Source organism: Exserohilum turcica, assembly GCF_000359705.1.
Source record: "Exserohilum turcica Et28A unplaced genomic scaffold SETTUscaffold_6, whole genome shotgun sequence".
In the NCBI taxonomy this organism is placed as follows: Eukaryota; Fungi; Ascomycota; class Dothideomycetes; order Pleosporales; family Pleosporaceae; genus Exserohilum; species Exserohilum turcicum.
Genome location: NW_007360277.1, coordinates 1,433,624 through 1,458,026, shown reverse-complemented (window position 1 = coordinate 1,458,026; position 24,403 = coordinate 1,433,624). Strand labels below are relative to the sequence as shown.

General features: G+C 54.1%; 8 protein-coding genes across 8 annotated transcripts; 4 read left to right on the top strand and 4 right to left on the bottom strand.

Moving 5' to 3' along the window:
* Positions 1-1,581: 1,581 nt before the first annotated feature.
* SETTUDRAFT_54173 (uncharacterized protein) lies at positions 1,582-2,163 on the top strand (the record flags this gene model as incomplete). Its single annotated transcript, XM_008031326.1, has 1 exon — positions 1,582-2,163. A coding segment is annotated over one exon (582 nt), but the record flags the coding sequence as incomplete, so codon positions are not given.
* Positions 2,164-3,877: 1,714 nt separating this feature from the next.
* Positions 3,878-5,170, bottom strand: SETTUDRAFT_34344 (uncharacterized protein; the record flags this gene model as incomplete). Its single annotated transcript, XM_008031281.1, has 9 exons — positions 3,878-4,001; positions 4,060-4,171; positions 4,229-4,235; positions 4,295-4,430; positions 4,471-4,518; positions 4,599-4,604; positions 4,775-4,868; positions 4,962-5,048; positions 5,140-5,170. The coding sequence occupies 9 exons, from the start codon at positions 5,168-5,170 to the stop codon at positions 3,878-3,880; spliced, it is 645 nt and encodes a 214-aa protein (XP_008029472.1).
* A 4,383-nt stretch (positions 5,171-9,553) lies between these two features.
* SETTUDRAFT_173458 (uncharacterized protein) lies at positions 9,554-13,742 on the bottom strand (the record flags this gene model as incomplete). Its single annotated transcript, XM_008031628.1, has 2 exons — positions 13,497-13,742; positions 9,554-13,444 (listed from the first exon to the last, which is right to left on the bottom strand). Exons 1-2 carry the CDS (start codon positions 13,674-13,676, stop codon positions 9,554-9,556), a joined length of 4,071 nt encoding a protein of 1,356 aa, XP_008029819.1. The 5' UTR covers positions 13,677-13,742.
* A 141-nt stretch (positions 13,743-13,883) lies between these two features.
* On the top strand, positions 13,884-14,943 carry SETTUDRAFT_165211 (uncharacterized protein). Its single transcript, XM_008031627.1, has 3 exons — positions 13,884-14,106; positions 14,163-14,370; positions 14,442-14,943. Exons 1-3 carry the CDS (start codon positions 13,908-13,910, stop codon positions 14,821-14,823), a joined length of 789 nt encoding a protein of 262 aa, XP_008029818.1. The 5' UTR covers positions 13,884-13,907; the 3' UTR covers positions 14,824-14,943.
* A 2,074-nt stretch (positions 14,944-17,017) lies between these two features.
* SETTUDRAFT_96271 (uncharacterized protein) lies at positions 17,018-17,487 on the top strand (the record flags this gene model as incomplete). Its single annotated transcript, XM_008031626.1, has 3 exons — positions 17,018-17,087; positions 17,134-17,229; positions 17,282-17,487. 3 exons carry the CDS (start codon positions 17,018-17,020, stop codon positions 17,485-17,487), a joined length of 372 nt encoding a protein of 123 aa, XP_008029817.1.
* Positions 17,488-18,594: 1,107 nt separating this feature from the next.
* On the bottom strand, positions 18,595-19,564 carry SETTUDRAFT_165209 (uncharacterized protein). Its single transcript, XM_008031625.1, has 2 exons — positions 19,137-19,564; positions 18,595-19,050 (listed from the first exon to the last, which is right to left on the bottom strand). The coding sequence occupies exons 1-2, from the start codon at positions 19,409-19,411 to the stop codon at positions 18,822-18,824; spliced, it is 504 nt and encodes a 167-aa protein (XP_008029816.1). The 5' UTR covers positions 19,412-19,564; the 3' UTR covers positions 18,595-18,821.
* Positions 19,565-20,173: 609 nt separating this feature from the next.
* Positions 20,174-21,736, top strand: SETTUDRAFT_96355 (uncharacterized protein; the record flags this gene model as incomplete). The annotated part of the gene is made up of 3 exons (XM_008031624.1): positions 20,174-20,349; positions 20,393-21,004; positions 21,058-21,736. 3 exons carry the CDS (start codon positions 20,174-20,176, stop codon positions 21,734-21,736), a joined length of 1,467 nt encoding a protein of 488 aa, XP_008029815.1.
* Positions 21,737-22,060: 324 nt separating this feature from the next.
* SETTUDRAFT_22779 (uncharacterized protein) lies at positions 22,061-23,965 on the bottom strand (the record flags this gene model as incomplete). Its single annotated transcript, XM_008031196.1, has 6 exons — positions 22,061-22,098; positions 22,156-23,232; positions 23,284-23,328; positions 23,379-23,494; positions 23,545-23,769; positions 23,826-23,965. The coding sequence occupies 6 exons, from the start codon at positions 23,963-23,965 to the stop codon at positions 22,061-22,063; spliced, it is 1,641 nt and encodes a 546-aa protein (XP_008029387.1).
* Positions 23,966-24,403: the final 438 nt, after the last annotated feature.

The following is a 24,403-nucleotide window of genomic DNA, read 5'->3' as shown; positions in this document are numbered from 1 at the left end:
CAAGGCATGACACGGATTGTGGGCAGCTGTGGAATTGCCGGGCATGCCTGACATGTGGTGGATCAGCAAACTGACTTGGAGGGGGGTGTTCCGCTCGCTACCGGCGCCGATAGCTGCAGCACGCCGTGGCCTCGCAGAGCTATGGATTGAGTAAGGCCCTTGGGTAGTCGTATGTAGGCGTGGAGCTAGCCGCGGTGCTAGTCATAGTGCTCCTAGTCGTCGTATTAGTAGCGTACAGGTAGTAGTAGCAGGAATCAGAGTAGGCGTCGGAATAGCAGCAGCAGCAGCAGCAGAGCAACCGTGTGGGCGGCGCCGTGTCAGGCCAAGGATGTGGGTGGGAAAAGAAGGACGGGGGTGGGTGTGGAGGGGGGCTGCAGCTGAGACACGGGCGCCTGGTGCCAGTAGCGCTGCCATGGTGGCCGACAATGGAGGCTTTTTGCTTTGGATTCCCCAGCAGCGGACGGGGCAGGGCGCTATCTGAGAGCGGTGAGACGTGTACCTCTGATTAACATGTTCGTCCGCCAGAGAGAGGGCGCGCAAATCCAGCATTCTGGCACGGATCGACTTGGCCCAACTGCTGGTGCGCCGTTAGCGTGCACACCGCGTGCGTCGTCCCGGCGCCGCGACCGACCAGGGCGGAGGGGCAACCTGTCACCACCACCCTCTCGTCCTCCACCACCACCTGGCATCAACTTGGAAACTCGCCGCCCCCCTGTCCAAACTTTGGCCCGCTCCGCTGCCCAGCGGAGTGGTTTTAAATAACGATGGATGCGCTCGCTGCCTGTGTTGGCTGCCCACGCCGTTTCACACAGAGGCACTCGCACACGCGCACACGCTCACACCACGCCCGCCCTCATCCATCCATCCATCCATCCATCCATCCACACACACATGCTGACCTCACCCGCGACCTGCTCCAGCATCAATCCTCCCCTCCTACTGACGCCGTGAGCCCGACCCCCGCCTGACTCAACTCCCGGCGCCTGCCCCTCGTCCATTGAGCGTAAGACAAGCCTCGCAATCCGCCGAGCCCGGCTCCACTCGTCATCCTCGACGCCCCGAACGCTGGCCTGTGTGTGTGTGTCTGCTTCGCCGTACCTGTCCTACCGTCTTACCATCCTGCCCTCGGCTTAGCACTTATCCGCCCCAATTTCCGCCGCGTATACCGTGCCCCGCTCATCTCACCTAACCTTTATACGCCAGCCAGGGTCGTTGTCTGTCGCTCGGCCTATCAGCTGCCACGCCTTGGCACGCAGCATTACCTCAATCTCCACCGCCCTCGACTCCTCTCGGCACCTACTTGTATAACTTTGGCCCCGCCGCCTGTCTAGGCATCCCACTCACACCCACCTACCACTACCTCTCACCACCACCACACATACACACACAGTGTGCCTCGGCCTGCCCGTCTGCACAGGAACCACCACATCATAGCCCGTCCACTACTGCCCACTAGTGTCCACCCCAGATTGCCACCCGTCTTGGTCTTGTGACCGCCGCCTGCCCCATCAGCCCAGCTGAACCCTCGGGCTTCCACCACAACCTCACCTCGACACCACACGTCGGCCGTCTAAACACACCATGTGCGTCGCCGAACTCTGCGTCACGGTTCTTCCGTGCCAGCACCGCTGGTACCATCTCGTCCGCCCATGCACTCCCTCCAGCAACCTCTCCACATGCGGTAAGAAGCTGGGAATCTCGGGCTGGGAGGTCAAGTGCGACCACTGCCCCTACTGCCACGGCCACGTTTCCGAGTTCGAGTACAAGCTCATTGGCGACGGCCCAGCACCTCCGGTCGGATCCCTCTCAGGCCTTGCGCGCGCACACTCGACCTCATTGAACGCCGCGCGCCGCGACATCCGCCTGGACAACATCACCCGCACCGACAGCGCCACGAGCGTGGGCAGCAAGAGCAGTCTGGTCACAGCAGCATCCGAGAAGAACCGGGCCATGAACTCGCGCCTCGACGCCTACTTCTTCCCCTCGCCCGAGTCACCCTACCCTGCCGTGCGCGACGACGACAACGAGAGCAGCCCGGGCGGAAGTCCCAGCGACACTTCTGTCAGCGACTATGCCAGCGTGCGACACCCCTCTGTCTCGATGCCAGCTGGCTTGGCGCCACTCAAGGCCAACATGCTCTCGCGCGTGCGCCAGCGAACCAGGCGCCGCATCTCAACCATCTTCAGATGATTCATCATCATCACCATCACCACCACCACCACCACCACCACCACCACCATCATTGTGTGCATTCCCCTGCCACGTTGGCTAGCCCACTTCTCTTCTCTTGGTAGTTCTGGAGCGCGCTGGCCATGGTCAAGCCACGCTGTTCTAGACCGTGGCTGACAAGTACCTCTCCGCTGGATCCACATGGGCGACGACTTCCTTAGCCTCGGGCATTACGATAGCACAATCACGTGCGCATATCATGGTGCTTAGCCACAGCTCCCCCCTCCCCCGTTGCCCAGCCATACGACTCAGCTCACCGCGCGTACCCGAAGCACACAGACTCTTGGCCTGCATCGACTACCACGAGCCCTTTCCCTTGGCAACCTGTTTTAGCGCCTCTTTTTTTTTTTCTCGTTTGCTTTCTCATCTCTCAACTCTCGTCTACTCTCTACTTCGGATACCCACTCTTGTGTTTTTATTTTTGTCTTGGGTTGGTATGCAACCACCACGGGTACATGGGGCCTCTCATTTCGGCCGCGGCGTTTATACGGGAAAAGACAGGGAGGGCATTTTGGGAGGGTGGAATGGGGCGCCGTCTACGACGAGGGCGTTTGCCGCCTGCAAAGTGGCTTGCTCCTTGTTCTGGGATTGTTTATGAGATTTGGCTTGGCGTTGGGCTGCGATGCAGCCAAAAGCACATGGGCGAGGGTCAAAACGGTTGTGCGCGCCGCTCAGGCTTGTGCTTGTGCTTGAGCGCGCAGGCGCCCCGTCGCCGTTCGTTCTTCGCTTATTCTTTTCGCTTGTCGCTCCCGTCTACGCATCTTCACGAATCGCACGAAATGACCTTGTGGAGATTGTTCCAGAAGCTAGCTTGTTTTGTTACCAATTACATGTTGTTTTCGTCGACACCCACCTGCTACCTGCGCTACCCAATCCTTACGTGCATGCGACGTGCCTTGACTAAACCTTCCCACACCGTATATTGACATGTGGCGCACGCTTTTTTTTCTTGTTTGCCTGACCGCTACACGCGGAGCACAGTGAAAAACGAGAGAGCGAGATCCACAAGGTGTTATCGCCGAGAGAGAAAAAAATCCCCATAGACACCGGAACGAGGAAGAAAGAGTAGAAGATGTGCAAGCGCGGCACCAGGGGGAGGGGAGGGGAGGGGTGTGCCATGACGCGGTGTGCACATGGGCACAGCCAAGACGCGAAAAACAAGCAAAAGGGCTGAGGAGTGATAATGTGCAGCATACGACAATTCCAGTCGTCCCACCAGACGCACAACAGCCGGGACGCCCGCCGGGCCGTTGCTCTAGCTGACGAATCTTTGTGGTCATGGCCCAGCCACAGTGTGGTGATGGGCAGCGCCACTTTTTGGACGTGGATGCTGCCTGTCTGTGCCACAGCTGCCCCTCGCCCCTCGCCCCTCACACATAAGTGTACGCCCAGCTGATCAGCCTATCAGCCCACAAGCCAACACACGCTGCAGCCAATCCCGCCGACCACAAGTGGAAGAGACAAAAAAAGAGAGGCAATACCAATACCAATACCAATACATACCCTCGACCCCGTCATCCCCGTTTGTTTCGATGCTATTCTAGACTGAAACACCCCCCCCCCAATTCCAGAGATAGGACTGGGTGACTAACTGACTGGCTCTCCCCTATTCGCACTCTGCACGGACGCGTCATCGCATCGCTCATCATCAGTGGCAGTGGTAGGTAGCATCATCATCATCATCAGCACCATCAGCATCATCATCATCAGCATCATCTGCCGCTCGCTGCCTCCGCTCCTTGCACGGCACAAATAAACCCACGGCAACGGCGCTATCGATATGCACCCGCCTCACCCTCCCAAAAAAAAATCGAGAGAGCCCAGTCACACCTGCATGCAAGCCGCCGTATGTGCCATGTGTAACTAGCAGCGGAGGGGGCGTCCTGCCCGCACCCACCCCTTGCCGCGTTCTTGCTTGCTTGCTTTGTTTCTTTTTCGGGCGCTTGCCCGCGTGTGTGTTACATACATGAGAATACTACCTACCCACATACAAACGTACATATGGGCTGGGGGGGTTGGCAGGCAAAAAAAAAAGAGGGCGATACAAGAAAACACTTAGACATACCCCCTGGTATGCGTCATTGCCAAGCCCCCGGGTCTTGTGGGCGGGTGTGTTGTGTCTATGTACGACGGATGGGCGAGCACGAGTGACCGGGGGGGTTGGAGGGTTGAGGGCAGCATGATTGTAGGTGTAGTGATGGCTACATGCATGTGTGCATGTATGTAGGAATGTGTGCGTACATGCATGGTGTGGTGGTGAAGCAGCCAGGGCTGAATCTGTCCATGTGTCTATGTATGTATGTATGTGTTTGTGTGTTTCAGCGCGGCTGGCGGGCGGGCGGGCTGCCTGCCTGCCTGCCTGGGCTTACTGCAACCTGTACGTACGGACATATCCGAGTGAGTAATAATCATAATAACAATTTAAAAAAAAAGAGTTCCCATGTTTTCCGCCAGCCCGCTGTGTGCGCGCGCGCCGCGCCCAGCGCGCTGCCTTTACTCCCCCTCCCCAACTACCACTTTCGCCCGGTCTTCGCCCGAGACATACATACTGGGCGCATATTTTTTTTTGGCTTGCTGGCTGGCTGCTGTTTCCGGCTGCAGCGGAGGGGGGGAAAAGGACAGGACTTGGTAAAGCGTAGCTGTATATGTGTGTGTATGTATACACTACTATACGTGCCGTCCTCTCTCTTTTCCTTGGTTGCTTGGCAGCCAAACATGTAGTAAATACTTACGGATAATTAAACCGCCAAGTACGCTTGTCGCGGATAACTCTTTTTTTTTTACTTCTGCTTTTGCTAATTCTTTTGGAGCGTCTAGGTCTAGAACTTTTTTCTCACTTCCTTATTAACACACACACACACAGGCATGCGTGCGTGCAGGCATACAGCGATATCCCCCTTCCCCCCTTACATGTCTGTGTGCCTGGTCCTTTGTGCGACATGTTCGCATCTCCTCCCCCCCAGAAAAAAAAATAACAAGAGCGAGAGACTTACACTAGCTTGCACACACATTCACACTTACTTAGTCACTCACTCACTCACTCACGGCCGCCACCCCCTCATTACGTAGGTGTGCAGCATGTCCATGTGTCAAAAAAGTCGCATGATGCGACTCGTACATGATAGGCCAGGACTAGGAATAAAGTTTATCCTATCCTGGCCTATCTCTCTCTGCCTTCTTGTTCTCTCTCTCCTACGTACTGCTCTCTCTCTCTCTCTTGGCCTCGGTACTCCATGACTCTCTGCCCCCCCCCCTCTGTTTCGCCACTGGTTTACCCCGCTGCCGCTCCCAAGTGCCTGTCGTGGGGTCCTGCAACCCCCCCCCTTTAAATCGCGCGGGTGATACTACAGACTACTAGCTAAAGTAGGTAGGTAGTCAGGCAGTGCAGAGGCAGACCAAGGCAAATGTACGTATGTACGTATGTATGTGTGAAGCACGCAAGCATGCATGTGAAGCTCGCTTGGTCGGTGCGTGGAATAAGCTTTCGGCCCAAAGAATGGCTCGCACATGCATCCCCGGCCATGTCCGAGGTCATGACCGGCTTGGAGGGGAGAGACAGAGAGAGAGAGCGGGGCAACCTCAAGCAGCAGTAGCTGTAGTATGTAGCAATACTTGGTACCTACTCTGGCTGTGCGCTTTTCATCTTTGTAAGAGGTTTCCTTCCACTAGTGTTTCTTGTCCCCCGTGTAATCTACCTACGGCTTTATTCACGTGCGTGGCTGAGCTGTTTCTTATCATCCTTCACACCCAAGCTTTCCGTTTTACCTTCCCTTCTGTTGTTCTTCTGCCACTAAACTTCAAACAAGTCATGCTATAGTCTATATCTCGGCATAGCCTTGTTTCCTTTTTTCTTCTAGTAGCTATATTATATTACCCTGTTTCATCGTAGCAGGGCTCCCACATGTCGACGGCGCGCGCGAGCGCAAGGATACGCCCTAGTTGCGCCGTCGCGAGCACAGCCATGTGTCAGAGGATAAGCTACTGTACCAAGCAACTTCACCTCGTCTGGGTATTGCTTGTCTTGCCATGTTTCGTCGCCGTCTCCTTCTTTTTGTGTTGCTTGATTTTCCTTTTTGGGTCTTTTCCTCCCCCCCCCTTTCGTCGGCTGGCTGAATGAGGCAGTGAGCGCGCCCCATCACGCACATGCACATGCAACAGGTTCCATCTTGATCGACATGTCCCTACCTATCACTACCCTATGTAACCACGGACGCCACATCCCCCCCCCCTTCCATCTCGCCATCACCACCACCACCCAAGCCGGGTGCCACGCAGCACGAGCACCACCAAAAGCGCGGAACGGAAACACGAACAAGCATGCCCAGCTTGCTAAGCACATGATCGGCATTGCTTGTATCGATTTTGCTTGCTTCTTTTTTTAAATGTGCCTTTTGCCCATCATGATCCGTGCTGGCCGTGTGGGTCGCGGCCCGGGCACTACTAGAGTTTGTTTCCAAAGGTGGTGTGTGCGTGAGGAAACTTTGTTTTCTTGCTTATTCTCACCGAGATGATGTGCACACAGAAGAAACGCTGGGCGCGTTTGGCGTGCAAGGGATGAGTAATGGGCGTCGCCGAGAGTCGCCCGAAAGACCAGACGATAAGCTTGCTAAGAGGCGGTTAGCTGTGCAAAGGCCAGAAGGCTTGTTTGCTAGTTCTGTGCGACGCTGATTTGCACATGCATGGCCGTGTGTTGTGTTGTGTTGTGTTGAATGTCATGTTACTCGGAATTGTTGCACAAATTGTACACATGTGTAGCTGTGCTCGTCATGTCACGAATCACGTCCACATGCCACAATTTCCCAATACAATCAACCTGTTACATGGCCGTCAGTTAGTCAACCAGTTAGTCAGTCAGTCAATAATCCCACCTACACGATGCAACCTCAGTCACAACACTCAGCTCTCCTCGTCCCTTCGCTCACCCCCAAACCTAGCCATAACACCGCACCCCCCATCCAATAGTCCCACTCGTCACCATACCAAACCCAACAAACAAACCTTCCACCCGTGCCAACCACAAACAACCAAGCACTAGATGCCCAAAGCAAGCTTTTTTTTTTACCTTTCCCAACAATCCACCCACCAATCTCCATGTCCGGACCCCTTTCCCCCCTTTTGCCTCTCCCTTTTTCCATTTTTTCTTTTAAACGTTTTTCTTTTGCCCTTGCACCGTTCCTCCAACACGCTTGTAGCCCACACGTGCGACAAAAGAAACAAAAAAGAGAAACCGCTGATTGTCTGGGCCGTGTAGATCTCTTTTGGCCCTGTGCATGTGCATCCAAGGGGATACCGCCATGACATGACGTTGCATTTTTTCTTTCTTTCTTTCCTTTTTCCTTCGCCCTACTTACATCTCACAATGTGCAGTTGCGTTTGTCTCTCTGTAATAGTACTACAACCCAACGACATGACGGGGAATATCAGCGAACCCACTATTCCGTGATATACTACTACTACTGTGTACGCTTATTCTCCATGCATGTACACAAGTCCATAGTTCTACAGTACTTACTTGCACACTACACCTAGTCAAGTCAAGTCAAGTCAAAGTCCAGCTAACTACAGCTAGCTACATAGCTGGACTATCGCAACAACCACTTAAATCACTGCAACAAACGCCCCTACGTACATGGACCAAGGGAAACTTGGAAAACCAAAGGAAGCCTCAAAAAAAATTTTAATTCGGTATAACGGCGAAAGTCAGAATGAGGCGGTGATACGGAAGTTTCCGCTTTGTGTTTTGCCACTGTTCAATATCACTACTGCTACTGCTACTACTACCACTACCACTACCACTACCACTGTTTTACTGCCAATACCCTAGTATGACCTGCAGCCACCACCACCACTGCTACTACTGTACCCCCCCCCCCCCACATACCCACATCCAGCCCAAAGAAACAGCTCTACCTCGGCTTCTCCGCCTCACTTACCCACTTACTCAATCGTTCGATCGAGAGACATGCCGTGAGCCGACATTCCAGAAAAAAAAAACCCCCCCATTCCCATCCCCACAACTAATATCCAAGTTACCATTGTACTTACTCACATTGGCAGGCAGTATACTCATACATACATACATACATACTTGGGTACAAGTGCAGGTACACATGTAGAGAAACTATTCAACTGCCCCCCCCCCATACAGCATATGTCACCTTTTTCTGCCTTCTAGCTATCAGAATCTTGTCAACTCGTTTTCTACATGGATAAGGTGTTGGGATACGTCATTGCGGGATTAAATTGTAGTGATTGATTGATTGAATTGAATTGAATTGGGCTTTTGGATCGATTTCATCGGCATGACTATCATGAACCATGCCGATATGTAATGAACCAAGATGATACATAGATGCTAAGGTGACTGAGATGCGCAGGACAAGAGAGAACTAGAGCGAATCTTAGGACTGTATGTGTTTGTTTGTTTGTTTGTTTGTTTTCTTTCTTGCTTGCTTGCTTGAAATAGATAGGTGTGCTGGATGAGCAGTTGAGTGGGTAAGTATGTAGTTGAGTGGGTAATACATACACCAAGACTGTCTTCTAGAGTGCAAACCTAGAGATTTTTTTTTAAAAAAAAGAGAGAGAGAGAGAGAGAAGAAGAAGAAGAAGAAGAAGAAGACAGGAACGAATGTTTGTGCGACTACAAAGAATGCTTTTGATAGCGGTAGTGAGCGAAAGCACTGTAGAATACAAGGTAGAAATAACCAGTAGAAATACCATCATCACCATGATTATCATGACCAAGCATTACGACAAAGTAAATGTTTACAATTCAATGAAACTTGTGCACGACACACCACGTCATGCCTTCTTCCTCCTCCTGCTCCTCCTCCATCCATGACTCCCGCCTATAGGTATACATGAATACCCCATGTTGCTACATAGACCCATACTCGAACATTGACCTGAACCATAGCCTCCCCCTAGGTTCATACACCCCAGCTAACCCGAGTTATAGAATACACAAAGTATGCGCATGCATGCACCATACCATGACTTGGTTACTTCTTCGACGCCTTTCCCTGATACTCAATGTCGTACTGGAAAATGCTGTCCCAAATGCTGCTCTTCCTTGCATTCGGATCTCGCTTTTGATTCGCACTGCCGCTGGCACTTGGGCTCCCAGCAGCCCGTAAGTCAGCCTGGCTCCCAAATTTCTGCTTAACAGGAGAAGTATTCATGGATCGAAGACTAGACAATAGAGTCGGCATAGAAGATTTGCGCGGAGACTGGTATGCAGAGACGGAGACCTGTACAGTTTGTTAGCCATCGTCGTCAAAACAAGGCTTTTGGGGTGTAGCTTAGATTTACAAGAATCGAAAACCTAAGGTCCCCAGAGTAGGTCGCGCACATTGGTTCCATGTCCATCGTCTGCTGCATTGTTCACTTCTGCTCCATTCGTCTCCGTCTCTCTCAAATGGCTGGGGCCATGTCCACCGGCTGGGCTTGCTCCCCGTGTTGCTGCTGCAGAGTTGGGGTTGGAGTCTGCACGCTCACCGGGGGAGAGTGCTTCTGTTGAATTGTTCCTGGCGACTAGTGGGGCACTCTTCTTACTGTTGCCACTGCTGCGCCTGCTGTCGAGCGATTTGCCTAGTTGGGTGGCTGGGTCCATTGCCGACTTCTTCTTCGACTTTTGCATTTCACCTTGGCCGGTTTCGAGACTGCTCTTAACGGTGACTGCACCTTTGATGCCTGGTGTTCCTGGTGCCATGGGCTTTTCTTCCGTGGCTTCTAGCAAGTACCAGCGTAATCCGTCTGATAACTCAAAGGGGTTGTCGTCTTCAAACGACACTGCGTTGCTCGAAGCGACGGAGCGATCGTCCAACGATGCCCGAGGCGCACCATCCAGGGTTTTGGAGAGGTCGACAACGCGCTCCTCTACTTTGGATATACGCGCAACAAGCCATTCTTTTCCTCCCAATCGATGCGTATCTTGTTCACGAAGGAAGTAGTGTGGTGCTCCGACATTGAAGGCAGCCCAAGGGCGATGGGCATTATTGCGAGTTGGTAGGAACAGCGCGAGGTCGCCTTCTTTGAAGGAGCGGTATGCAATCTTGTCGTGCGAGTCGGCCTGGAATCGATGTGCCTTGTCGCGGTACGCTCGGGCTTCCTTCTGCCACTTTCGTGCCGTATGCTCCATGTCCCGCATGCGCTTCGCCACGGCGTCGCTAAACGTCTCAATATTAAAGAGATCAAGTTTGGATATCAGCTCCTGGTAGCGCTGGTCTTCTTCCTCGGGGCTGGTCGCTTCTGTCCATTGAAGGAAATGCAAATCGCCAATGTCTTCCAGGAAGCGCTTGAGAGGAGTGGGCGAGGGCGTTGATACGCTTCGACTGATTCCTGCGCTGGTGTCGGTCATGACAGTGCTGTTGCCAAGCTTGGACGCTCTCTGGAGTACCATCTCGCCCTTGTCATGTGTGATGACGAATCCCAATGCTTCGAGCAGGCGGATGAGGCGCTCGTGTTGTGTGTACAGACGCTGACTTAGCTCTTTTGCACGGTTTATACGCTGGTGAGTGCGCGATGAATCCATCTCTTCCAGCTTGCGCAACTTCTTCTCGGCACGCATAAGTTCGACATCCAGACTGTTGGCGTGGGAGCTCTTCTCAGCCAGCTCTGTCTGGAGACGACCGACCTTGGCCTCTTCCTCTTCCACTCGCTTGCGCAGAGCTTCAGAGCCCGTCTCGCCCTCGGCAAACTTGGAACGCAGGTCATGCAAATGACCCCTTTCTTCCTCGAGCTCTTTAGTGATTGCAACCACCTTTGCCTTTTCTGCATCGAGTTCTTCTTGGGCAGATGCCATTCCCTTCTCGTGCTCGGCCAGCTTGGTGTTGAATTTGTTCTCTTGCTCTTCAATCCTAGCATGAGCATTCTCGTTGTCTGACTTGGCCATTGCCACAGCCTGTTCGAGCTCTTTCTGGTGGTTCAGTGACCGCACAGCCAGATCCTCAAGCTGGGCAATAAGCGTGGAGTGGTCATCAGGTACGTCTGTACCAGGCGAGAGATGGTTGAAGGCCGCCGTCAGTGAGCCAAGTTCTTGTGTCTTGATAGCCTGTAGTTCAATGATTCTGGCTTGGAGTGCCTCGACCTGCTCGTTTGTGCGAGTCTTTTGTTCGATGGCTTCTTTGCGCGTTTGCTCAAGCTCGGCAACGAGATCCTGTACTCTGGCATCGATGCCGGTGCGCTCGTTATCGCGGCTCCCCAGAACGCGATCCAACTCGTCTTCAGCCTCCTCAATCCTAGCCCTGTAGGCTCGAATCTCGTCCTCTAGCGATCTTCGCTCTTCGATGAATTCTCTCTGTTGCGCTCGCATGTTCTCCATAATGTTGTTTTTGGTAGACATTGCCTCTTCAAATCGGCGCTGTTGGTCAGCATCCTCGTCCCTCCGTGACTGGGCTTCAGCCTCGAGCTTTGCACGAGCATCCTTCTCTGCTGCAAGCTCCTGTTCAAGGCGGAGAATACGACGCTTGTCTTCTTGCCCTGTATTTGCAGAGAGACGTCTCGAAGAAATTGACGAGCGTCTAGAGTTTTCTTCTTGAGGTCGTGGTGAGGCGACGCGTGCTGTCGGTGTTGAGGGTTCACCCGGATCAGGGATGCTAAATGACGGGGGCGCGCCACCTATGGAGAGTCTACTGACAGTGTTTTGGCGATGTACAAGGTCTTCAAGACGGCGGACACGGCTCTTGTATCCTCTTAGTTCGTCCTCGAGTTTTGCATTGCCTTCCTTCAACACACGCAGCTCGTCATCGCCTCTCACCATGAGTTGTGAACCTCTGCCAAAAGCCGGCTCATGAACACTGCCCATCTTGAAGTTCTTTGCGCGCTTAATCTGCTGCTTGGTAGGGCGGTCCAGATCTTTGATGGCCTGTGCAAATGCCTCGGCTTCAGATTGTTGGCCGTCCAGTCTCTGCAGGTCTTTGAGGTAGCTTCGAAGCTCGTCCCGGGTGACTGTGGGCCAAACCGTCTTCTCCGGCTGTACGTTCATTTCGAATCCTAGCGTGCCTCCTTGCACAGCCTCCAGGTTAACGACATCGGCAATCGGCTTTAACCACCTCTTACGCCGTCGCTCTTCTTCTTCTTGGAAGGTTGCCATCTCCTCGGCGAGCGAGGATGTATCTCTTTGCATTCTCTCCATCCACTCGCGTCTCCGGACAGCCTCCACAAGGAGCGTACCGTATACATAGGGCAGGCGGCCGACGAGAGAAATAAGCTCAAAGGCTGCCACGCCCTCTTGGGGTATGCTGATTTGCTCCAGGTCGGCGCTCATGCTTGCGATGATGGACTCAATCGTGGCAATGGCCTGCATGCTTTCGACCGAGTTTCTGATGGCTGCATTCTTTTGCTCAACAGCTCGCCGCACGAGGTCGCTCATTTCTACACTGTACTCGTGTATGGCTGGCAGGAAGTTTCGGGTGTGCAACAAAGCCATCTTGGAGACTTGCGCAACAGACTTGGAGCTTGCCTCGAGCCCCATGACGTGCTCAAAGTCTGACTCGACCTTCTTTGCTACGGCATCGATCTCGTTGTATAAGCGAACCGGCTCTTCGGTATCGTCGACGACGGACCGACTCTGGCTCTGGCCAACGGCTTTCAGCAATTCGTTGTAGTCTGCGCCGATCTTGTCGAGCTGCATGTTCATCTTGTCCATGCGTTTCCCGAAAGACTCGCGTACGCGCTGGCTCGTTGCCGTGGCCATCTTGACCGTGTCGGCATCGAGGAAGTCTTGGAGCGTCTCACGCACAATCACATTGCTGGGTATATTTTTTGCAGATCGCATCTCCTTGGCTAGGAAGCGCTTGAAGTTGAGGATGGCCGAAACTGTCGCTAGCTGTGCGAAATCCCCGTCCAACCTCTGCAGGTTGTCGCCGGCCTCCTTCTCCACACCATCATACCACGCCTTGGCCGCCCTGTACTTTTGCTCCAGCCCCTTGATATGCGCATCGTGGTTCCCGACCGCGACCTGTGTACCCTTCTCGATGGTGGCTTGCTCGGCCAAATGCTTCGAGGCTATGCGCAACATGGAGTGTGACTTGTCGAGGAGGGCAAAGGCCCAGTCACGGCGGGCTTGGAAGAGCGCCTGCCATGCCCTCAGGTCTGTGTTGCTTGCGAGGTGGTTGGGCGCATCTTGGGGAACGAACGAGTCGGGTAGTGGCGTGGGGGATATGGCAGCCTGCGGGTTGTTGGAGAGCTCGCGACTAAAGACAAATATCTCCTTCTGTAGAGGCGTGTTAGCATGTAGGCGGGCGAGGGGCACAGCAGTGGCTTGCCTCGGTCAACAGCGCTTGCAGTTTGACATGCTTCCCCTGAGTCGTGAGCAAGACCTGCTGCTCAGGCGGTATCTCAGTCGTCCGCGAGATCCAGTACTTGAGCGCATCGACCGACGTAAAGGCAACCGGATCAGCGTCGAGACGCTGGCCCGTATGAGCTACAGCAATCTGCAGCGACATTCAGGCTTGCCCTTTGTGCTTGGTGGAATCTTGTCAGGGCAGCACCGGCGGCGAGGTGCAGTGTCGAGTGCTAGAGCGTGAGCACATGGCGACGCAAATACCGCCAAGCATGGTTCACGCAGGGATCGGCGCATGGGCCCCACACCGCATCATGTTGAAGGTGCTGCTGGGTCAGATGGAGGACGTCTCAACCGCACACTTGGAAACGGACCAAACCCGCCTGCGGCCAACATGGCGACACGGGGCGGCGACGTCGACATGGCCGACGCGCCTGTCGAGGCACGCGATGCAGACGACCATGCCTCGGTGCTACAGACAAATTACAGCGACGCGTTCGCGTTTTCGGATAGCGAACGGCTAGCCCTGCAACTCTACGACCAGCTCTACGAACTCGAGCTGCAGCAGAGCCTCGTCGGCGCGCAGCAGTCAGGCACGTTCTGTATGTCGAACCGGTTCATGCAGATCGGAGATTAATTCAACGTTTAGCACAGGCGCATGACTTTTCGGCGCTTCCAGATGACCTGGTCGAGGAGCGGCTGACCATGGCGCAGCGTGAAGCCATGGAGGCGAGGGCGGCGTACGAGATGCGCAACAGGATCACGCACAAGGTGCTGGTCATGGATCCGGTGCTGCAGGCTGTCCACGGCGGCGGCGGCGGCGGCGGCGGCGAGCGAACAGCAGCATTTGCGGCAAAGTCAGTCTCTTCCCACGGGCTACCGTGGTGCCTCTGTTTGATTGATTGCGTGTCTAATGGCTGGCGTGCAGACGCATTCTCCCGCTCATGGCAGAAAACGACACGGTTTCGATGATGCACGGCGCTCAAACAGCAAAGCTGGCCTCAACCATGCGTGCATTGAGCGCAGCAGAGCAAGCAAACATGGTCGCGAACCGGCAGAACCGGGAGCTGGCGCAGACGATGGTTGCTTTGGCCGAAGAAATGAAGGCGCAGTCGGCACAGGATATCCAGGACCCACAGCTGCGCGCCCAGGTGGATGCCGTGGACCAGCAGCTGCGGGCGTCACGGCGGCGGGCAAAGACGCTCCAGGGGGTGTTGGCAGGCATGATTGTCGGCAGCGGCATCAACTGGGCAGCCGACGAGGGCTTGAGCGAGCTGGTCATGGAAGGCGAGGGGGAGGAGGATTGTTGACGTGGTACGCGAGCGACAGCGCTCTGCATGCCATGTTGCAGTTGCGACAAGTGTGGCGCGCACGGGGCACGAGCATCAAAGGGGAGCTGAGGTCGTCACAGGCTGCGTGGTTAGCAAAACTTTACTGTGTTGCCAAAAATATGAGAGCCATGGTGCAGCAATAGTGTCAAGATGCGATGGCTGGTGCACAGGCGAGCGGGTGTTTGTTGACCGAGGACGTCATGGGGGTTGCTGGAGCAATGGGCTGGAGCTGGAGCTGGTGCTGGTGCTGGTGCTGTGGCCCCGGCCGAACGCCTGACGGGCCGGTCATGTTTGGCAGTGCTGGGTGGGCGGTAATAGTAGTGATAGGGTGGGCGAGGGCGAGGGTGGGTATAGCACGTCGCGGCACATTTCAGAGGGGGGGGGGTGCCGGTCTAGGCGAGCCTTACGCTGCGGCCTTGCCCCCTTTACCAAGACGGCGTGCGTGGCTGCAAGCGGGTGCAAGCAAGTGCAGAGACTGAGGCATGCACCACAGGCCTGTCGCCGGGCAGGGCGCGGGCGAGCGAGGCGCGTGGTTAGCCGTCACGGAACATGGGCGGAACGGCGGGCACAGAACGAGGCAAGACAGGCTGCGGGGGGCCAGCCACAAGGCAGGCAGGCTGACATGCGAGGAGCGTGTGTGGCGAGCGTTGTGGTGAGGCCATGGAGGCGGGCTGCAGGGCTCTCGCCCTCTCGCAGCGCGCGTGTGTACACAGGCGGGCAAGGTACGCGACTGGGTGCATGTGCTGGGCTGGGCTGGGCTGGGCTGGGCGGGGGGTGGGAGGAGCTCGGGGAAGAACAGGAGCCTGCCGCGCTATGAAAGATAACGTCAACCAGCCAGGGCCGCTTCGCATGCGCGGGCCCAACGAATGGTAGGCCATGGCCGTCTGCGTGCAATCTAACCAAACTTGAAACTCGCCAGGACAGGAGGCGCCTGTGTGTGGGTGTGGGTGTGGGTGTGGGTGGTGTCAGTGGTAAGAAGGAAGTGGAAGTGAGGGAGTGAATGCGTGGCCGAGGGAAGGAGCGGGCGGGCGCGTGAGTGCGTGAGGGCAGGAGCGAGGGCGCGCGCAGCCATGGTGCTGCTCTTGCTCGGGTGCATCATGGCCGCCATCGCCATCGCCATCGCCATCGCCATCGCCATCGCCATCGCCATGCCGCCGCCGCCGTGTCGTCTCGCGGGTGCAGCCTCGTCGGGGGCGTGCCGCCGCTGCACGTCTTGGGTGGTGGGCGTCGTGTGCGTGTGCGCGTGTGCGTGTGTGCGCCTGTGTGCGTGTGGTGTGGTGCGTGTGGCAGCGGTGGTGCGGTGCGGTGAGGGCCAGGCAGGGCAGCTTGCGCAGGGCAGCTTCCGCTGGGCTGGCCAAAGGAGGGGTGGTGGTCCGGGTGCGGGTGCGTGTGCTATGCCATGCCATGGCTGCAAAACAAGCGTGCTTACCTAATGCGGGCGCGCTGCCAGGGCGCGCTGTGAGGGTCCTTTGCAGTCCTCGCTGTTTTCGCTGCTGCCCGCTCACCAAAACCTCTCAGCGTAGAACCCCCATACAACTTTGGCCTGCAAAACCCTTTGGTGAGTCGTCCCCGCCCGTATATGCCCAAGTCGCTTCATCACCAGCACCACTGCACGCAACCACACCCTTTGTGCACGCGTTTTCCCGCCTCATTTCCCCCACCCAGTCGTCTCCCAGCCTTCATTCTGCATTTCTGCCACCTTCATCGCGTTCGACCTGATCCATCGTCGCCGTCGACCAGCCCGCCCCCAGCCAGCCCGCATACTGACCGCAAAACAGACCTCCATCAACGATTTCCATTTTGCCCAATTCACGTCCTTTGGTGAGTACCTGCTCCTTCTCTCATCGTAAAATCGCGCACCATCGCGTTGTGCGCTGGTGTTTTGCAACCGCGTCACTACACGCGCAGAGCAGAGCAGCCCACCCGGCCACCATCACCACCACCACCACTACCGCAATTACCCACGCACTCACTCACCACGGCTCGACTTTGCCAGCGACACCGCTAGTGCTGCCCTGCACCGCTCGTGTCTGCTTGCTCAATCGCTGCCCACGCCTGCCTCTCCCTCTTTCTTCTCTCCAAAATCCTGCTCGCTCTCTCTCTCTACTCAACCAAACAGCTAACATCAACCAACAGCACATCCACCACCACCACCACCACCACCACCACCACCATGCCCAAGGAAAAGACCACCCGCAAGGCTGCCCCCAAGTCCAAGGCCGACGGCGGCAAGAAGAAGAAGGGTAAGTAAAATCACGTGCATCTCGTTTCTCACGCTGACAAGTGCAGACCCCAACGCGCCCAAGCGTGGTCTGTCCGCATACATGTTCTTCGCCAACGAGCAACGTGAAAAGGTCCGCGAGGACAACCCCGGCATCAAGTTCGGTAAGTTTCCGCCTGCCTACCCTCTTCTAATTGATCCCTAACCTCTCCCCAGGCGAGGTTGGCAAGCTTCTCGGTGAGAAGTGGAAGGCTCTCAACGACAAGCAGCGCCAGCCCTACGAGGCCAAGGCTGCTGCTGACAAGAAGCGCTATGAACAGGAGAAGGCCGCTTACCAGGTATGTCCTCTTTACCGGCTACAAAACAATGCCCGGCCCGTGCTGACATCCCCAGGCTGCCGACGAGGAAGAGGAAGAGTCTGAGTAAACGTCATCACTCATGGGTGTTTCCAATTACACCTTCCACGGCAACCAGTTTGATGTCTTGCCGTGCGTGGTCCAGGCTCTACTCTGTCTCTCTCGATTTCATATGTCATGTTCCTACTTTTAATGGGTTCGTATTTCTCTCTCGGGGGAGCGTCTTCGGCTAGCAAATCTGTGGTTCATTGCGATAAAGGACCGTCACAGTCAGTACGATTTCAGCGCTGATGGCGGTCGGTCATGATGTTTGGGCGTCTTATCCACTTTGGACGCTGGAAAGGAAACATCACGAAAGCTCTCATGACCAAGTCTCTATGTGTACACTAGTCAAAACTGCAGTATGGAGAATCTTTGCTGCATCTACCGTCTGCTCACACTGTCTGTTTCTGCGTCTTGCCACGTGAATCTTGGTGTGCGAGTGGGAGCGGGAGCATGCTTGACTCCCTCAGCGTAGCACTGCTCATGCTCCCCGTAGCCCGGATCCCGGATCCCGCCCTGAATCCCGCCCTGAACCCCTGTCGCCCCATGCTGTCGTGAAGTAGTATCCATCCCTGACAACATGACGGACCTTTCCATACTGATGACCAAAAATCCCTTACCCCATTCCTTTTCCTTTATTTTTCCTCTTAGTGAACCAAAACAACTCCCCGCCCATTCCACTCTCCGTCCCTCCCCCGCTTCGGCCATCCCCTCTCTTACCCGTCCCTTCCCAACCAAACCACTCAATCCACTTACTCCTTCCACTCTTTCCACCAAAACACACACACAACAGCTTTATATCCCCTCTTACCCCCTGCTCCCCTCTATCAACAAAAAGCAGAACCCGCGTCGTTGGGCTAGTGGTATGCTATCGCCTTCCCAGCATTTTCTCACGGCGAAGAAGGCGGGGATCACGGGTGTAAGTACTCCATCATACTCGCGAATTACGACAAAAGAGTTCGAATTGGAATGCTGACGTCATGCATAGTCGAACCCCGTACGGCGCATTGCTTTCTTTTTTGTTAGTGGTGGTGGTGCTGGTGGTCTGGATTTTTTGGAGGTTTGGTACGAGGAGGGAAGTGAGAGAGGTGCTAGTGGTGAGTCTGTTTTTTTTCCAAATCTAATCCTGTACTTGTTTGATTCAATTCTGTACATTTAGAATGTGCTTGGATAAACCTTAAACATCCGGGTCTACCATCTCTCAAGCATACGTACAGCATGCATACATCAAAACTGGTGAGCAACGCTTTTCAGCCAAGATCAACACTATGTCTGGACATGATGCCATCCACATTGCCGTCATCAATCTCAACACGCAAAACACATACACACAACGCCCTCTTGCTACCATGCACATACTATTCCCTCTGCAACACTACCATGATTCCCATTATTCCCAGCATGACCTGTTTCAGCCATGGATGCTCGCTCAGCAGAATCGTCACATATCCCACAAAAGGTATAAATCCGACTACACTTCCAATGACATCTTCTTTGCGGTTGAGGAAGGATTGGCCAGCAGCGTACAGTTCCGTGTCGTCAGCAAGGTTGTTATCTCCCTTTGTGAGGAGGCGAAGAGGAGTTTTACTATCAAGCACCCGAGTATTAGTATATATATATATATATATATATATGCCTGACCCCCACAAAAAAAGAGAACATGAACAACTCACCCTCCACCATATCTCCGCACCACACGATGCACAATGGGAATCTCCTTGCCCTTGACATTGTACACGACAATCTCGCCCACCTGTGTATCGAGCCCCCGGTTCCACAGAAACAGCAGGTCGCCGCGCTGGAACGCCGGCTCCATGGATCCAGAAAGCACAACCACGATTGGCGATGGCGAGTCCGACACTACAGACAGCCCTTTCCACATCATGAATGCTGTCGACAGCACCAGCGCAAAGTTGAGCACTTGCGCGGCGAGTTGCCGTGGCTGCATGTCGGCGATGCCTAGCATTGTTGCGGATTTGGATTCCGTATTGCAGAAAGTATGGATTGTATTTCGTCCAGTGCCGATCCGGAGTAAGAAACAAAAAAAAACCGTGTAATATCGTGTTCGCGGGCGCGGCGTTCTTTCGAAAGTGGACAGGCGACGGCGATTTTTTGGGGGGGGGGGGGGCGCGTGGTCGTGAGATGATAGGGTCGCGATGGGGTTAATGCCAGATGGCCCTTGGGAAACCTGGGGTTGGGGCTAGGTACTGACTTACTTGCGGGCCAGCTTAGTCAACCTCCGAAGCGTGCGTGCGAGCCAAACTCCGCAACTCGGACCGACACTCCAACATGGAAATATGGAAATTTGAGAAAATATGTCGCGTTGCTGGATGGCTTCCCTTTGTGTCGTCTGCTTACTTGTATTGCAGAAATGATGTTTTTTTGGAGGATTTGACGTGCGAGTGCCTTTGGATAATGCTGCCGTCTATCACTTGCAATGCGTACTACCTGGAGCGACCTTCACCTGAGTGTATCACTCGCGTGATATAGATTTATACCAAGCCGCTTGAAAAATCACTTCTTGCTCTTCTACTATTCATCTTTGACAGGACCTACATTACTTATTTCTTGTTTCCTTTACTTTACACCACCTCAACCAACAGTGGTGCCTCGTGTCTCCTCTCTACTACCCGATCAAATCTTCCACACGTCATTGCATCCGCCCAGCACTTCGGTAGCAGCGTCTAAATCTACCAACTGGTTCAGAGCCATGGTCCAACTTAACCCCGGTAGCCTGGTTCAGTATCAGCGTTTGACTTCCCTCTTACCACCATGGCCAGCAGTAATCTGCACAGATGACATGGCACCCGACGAGATACTGCAAACCCGCCCATGCGGTAATGCATATGTCACTCTTGTGTTGCTTTTAGGCCATGATCTAAGTTTGTAAGTATCTCATGTCATGTCCCGCAGCGTGCTAACTAGATAGCCGCTGGGCACGCACAACCGAGTTGACCGAGTATGATCCTTCGGTACAATATAATGATTTCATGGTAAGACATACACCAGGCCTTGAATATGCGTATGAGATGGCGAACAATGCACTTGAAGGTGGCATAGGCCTAGACGACTGGCGAGAACAGTACCTGGCTACCACCGCAGATGCAAATGACAATGTATCGGAAGCAGACTCAGACTCCAACAACACCTGTTCGGATCCCGAGTGGATGGAGGCTATTCGACTGAGTCGGGAAGAGTACTATAGTCATACTGCAAACAAAGTGGAAGAGACATCTAGGTGTGCGCCTTCTTGCTCGCCTCCCAAGTCAGCAGCGAGTTCTAGTCGCCAGCACACTGCTACAAACGAGGGATTACCAGCCTCTACAGGTTCTGGCACAAGTGTGTCAGTACCACGAAATGACGGAGACTGCAGCATGTCAGACTCAACGTCTGAAAATTCGAATGACGCAACTACAGAACCTAAAGACGGAGAGCTAGTCAACACACCATCCTGCCTACCGCCATCTTTACTAGACGACGCATGGGACCATGTAAACAAGACTCTGAGCAAAGCAACCAGTGATACAGTAGATTGCGAACTGTAAGCCCATCATCACCCTACCGCAAGATGCCACCGAATTAACAATCTTCCAGCTCCGAAAGCAAACAGTTTGTCCAAGTGCGCGTTGGCCCAACCAACGAAGTCAGAATCCTACACACGCAATACGTCTGGAACCGCACTTACTTCCGGGACCCCAGACAAGGCCTAAACTACTTCGGCTACACCGACGGCATCTGGGAACTGCAGCATCCCGCTCTCTCCACCATCCAACCAGCAGACTTTACCCTCGCAGCAGAGTACCTGGAAAGCGGCGGCTTTGGGTTCCGCGCGCCCTGCGCAGGCGAAATGGATGCTGCTTTTGCGCAGTGCGTTGCTGCGTGGTTCGTTGCTCATGCGCTTAACATGGCGGATCTCATGGACGATATTGTGGATAAACTCGAAGAAGTCGTCCTCACGCCTGGTTTGGCGCATGTCTTGCGCTTTGCCCGCCGCGTGTACGCGTCCACGTCTAGGAATGCGGGGTCTCTGTATCACGATCGGCTCAAGGAGTACCTGGCGGGGTTTGTGGCGGAGAATTGGTGGGCATATCTTACGAGCGATTTGAGGGACGACTTTATGCAGGCGGTTAGGGAGTGTCCCGAGTTGGAGAGGGATGTTTACGAGACGCGGATTGTGATGCTTGAGGAGCGGGTGCAAGATGAAGAGGAAGAGGAGGTGGATGACGATGATGACAGTGAAGAGAGCGAAGAGAGTGAAGGAGACACGGAATGATTGAGCGAGCATCTAACACCTTGGAAGCCATCGTGTTTGTAGACTTCCAAGTAGATTTTTGCAGTTACAAATGCAACACCACACAACACGTGCACGGAGTCATCATGAGCGGTTTCCCTGTACACGACGTAGCAAGATGGCGAGAAGAAAAAAAAGGTGATCTCCATCATTTCCACATTACTCTCATTACCCAAATGTATGTGTATCCTGAAACAAGCCAGCTTGAGCTCAAAAAAAACGCTTTGAATGCAAAAATAAGCCCTTGACTACACTCCACAACGTACGGTAAAAACGGGTAGAACTGGCTCAGGTCCCAATGACGGCTTAGTCGGAATCGCTTTCGAACTCAGGCACGTTCGGATCTGCACAATGTTAATCAAGCGCCTTTTATCAGCGTTTCATTGATCACGCAAACGTACCTCTCAGTCCCATGTACTCGAGAGTACCACCAACTTTTTCCGTCAGGTTATCTCTAATCAGCGTCAACTCGTCCTCCGAAAGCAGCGTATCGATATCTGCCATATCGATCGACAAGCGGATGCCCTGGTTCCCGGATCCCAGCCTGGATATAAAATCCAACAGGCCCTCCACGGTGAACTTTGAAATGCCAGAGATGGTCACGGTGCGGAGATTGGGCAGGCTGGCTAGATGCGGTAGCACGTCGTCGTTGAGTTCCAGGCCGCTGACGTACAAGTCTTCGAGGAGAACAAGGTCTGCGATGATGATCTTGAGATGATCGTCGCGCAATACTTCAGGTAGAATGAGGTGCAGGTCTCGGAGTTGGCGGAGTTGTCTTAGGGATTCAACGAGGATGTCGAGATCGTCGCGGAACATGCCCTCGGTGTCGCCGCTGAGAAACAAGACTCTCAGCGAAGACTGCTGATGCACTAGGGCCTGGTGAAACGACTTGTGGTCTTTGAGTGTGTAAGAGTCTATCTCTAGACTGCTGAGTTGGATCTTCTCTTCCAGTAGCACCGGTGTGATGATGGCCGCGCCAGACTGCAGCTTTGAGAAGCTGAGACGCTGGAGATTGGAGCATTTTTGAAGCCAGGATATGATTTCGAGGAAGACGTCGTGCTCGGTTGCTTCGAGGTCTACGGTGCCGTGTATGTCTTCAATGCGCAGTGTCTTTAGCGCTGTGCAGCCTTGCAGAAGAGCCAGGTGCGGTATGGAGTCGTTGGACACACATAGACGAAGGTCTTCGAGTGACTTTCCATGGTTGTTCAGTGCAAGAAATGTTTCGGCGCCTGCTTTGACATCGCTGATAGTCTGGAGTGTTTGTAGCGTATTGGATCGCATAGAGGAAAGGAATTTGGCAAATTTTTGGTCATTGTCAGTGGACATCCAGGTGTATATCATGAGGGAGTTGAACTGTGGGCAGTGCTCGTAGATGGATGCGTGGACTTGCTCGTTTTCCAGAGGCTTGCCATCCCAGAGTTCGAGGCTTTGAAGCCGCGGTAGACGTGGTGTCCACCGGACGAGGGCACCAGGCTGAACTTTGGGCTGTCAGGTACCTGTGAAGTGTTTTAATGTGAGGATAAACTTACGTTCTCCACTAATTACCTCGAGAGTGGGAGTGTGTTGTGTTACCACTGCAAAGTGTGAGTACATCAGATGCATGGTACGAGGTAGGCTGCCATACCTTCGCCAATGGCATCAATGATGTCGGCTGTCTTTATCCGCGTAAACCTTCTGCCTCTGAGGTTCGTCAACGTCTCCGTCTTCTCAAACTGCTTCAATGGGCCGGAAAAGAATTGTCTACAAACATCAGCACTAAAGCCAGACGGTGTTGGCAAGGCCTGACTGACTTTGAGACCTTTGCCCGGAACTGGTCATCTTCGAGAAGGTAGCCAAGATCACGGAAGTCAAGCGACCTAATGTACCGGCAATATGGGAAAAGCGTAGCGTCAAGGCTCGATGCAACAATGGACCGCCACAAGATGGACCACTTCTGGATAGTAAGCAGCTTGGTGGCGGCTGGTAGGCCGTATAGATCTTCTCCGCCGCCTCGGACTGGCGCAAGATGATGGGATCTTCTAGGGCATCAGCAAAAGGCAACGATCGGCTTGGCCAGACGGGCTTCAAGTACTTGTACAGATGGGTCAATGCAGGGACAGCAAGAGCGCGGCTCGCACAAGCGCAGTTGAAGAGGGTATCAAACTGTTCCTGGTTTGCAAGCTCTTCACACAAGAGATGTAAGATATCGTCTGGGAGCGCCGCTTGAGCCATGACGTCTTTGGATGTGTTAGCAATGGAGTTGAGCTGTCGACCATGTGCTGCGGGTAGCGGGCGCGATGATGTCAATACGCTACAGTGCCCGTGCACCAGATGAGCACCATCGCCAGTTGAGCACCCCCAACAACTCAATATAGTCAACAAGATGAGGCTGTAGAGCCACCACAAATCGTAATAAAATTGCGCAAAGCTAGGATTATACTATATACAGGCCTACGAAAGTTTTGGCTTATTCAGAAATTTTTTTGGAGGGCGTTATCAGTCGTTGCCATCGACTACGCGGTGGAGCAGCTCGTGCAACCCTTGCGGCTCCCACCACAGCTGGAGCAACACCACCACACTTTTGACGCTTTGTAGCTGGCTTATGAGGTTTTGACGCTTTGCGCTTACCCGATTGGGGCAATTGTATAGCTTTGGCAGCGTCGCGGAGGC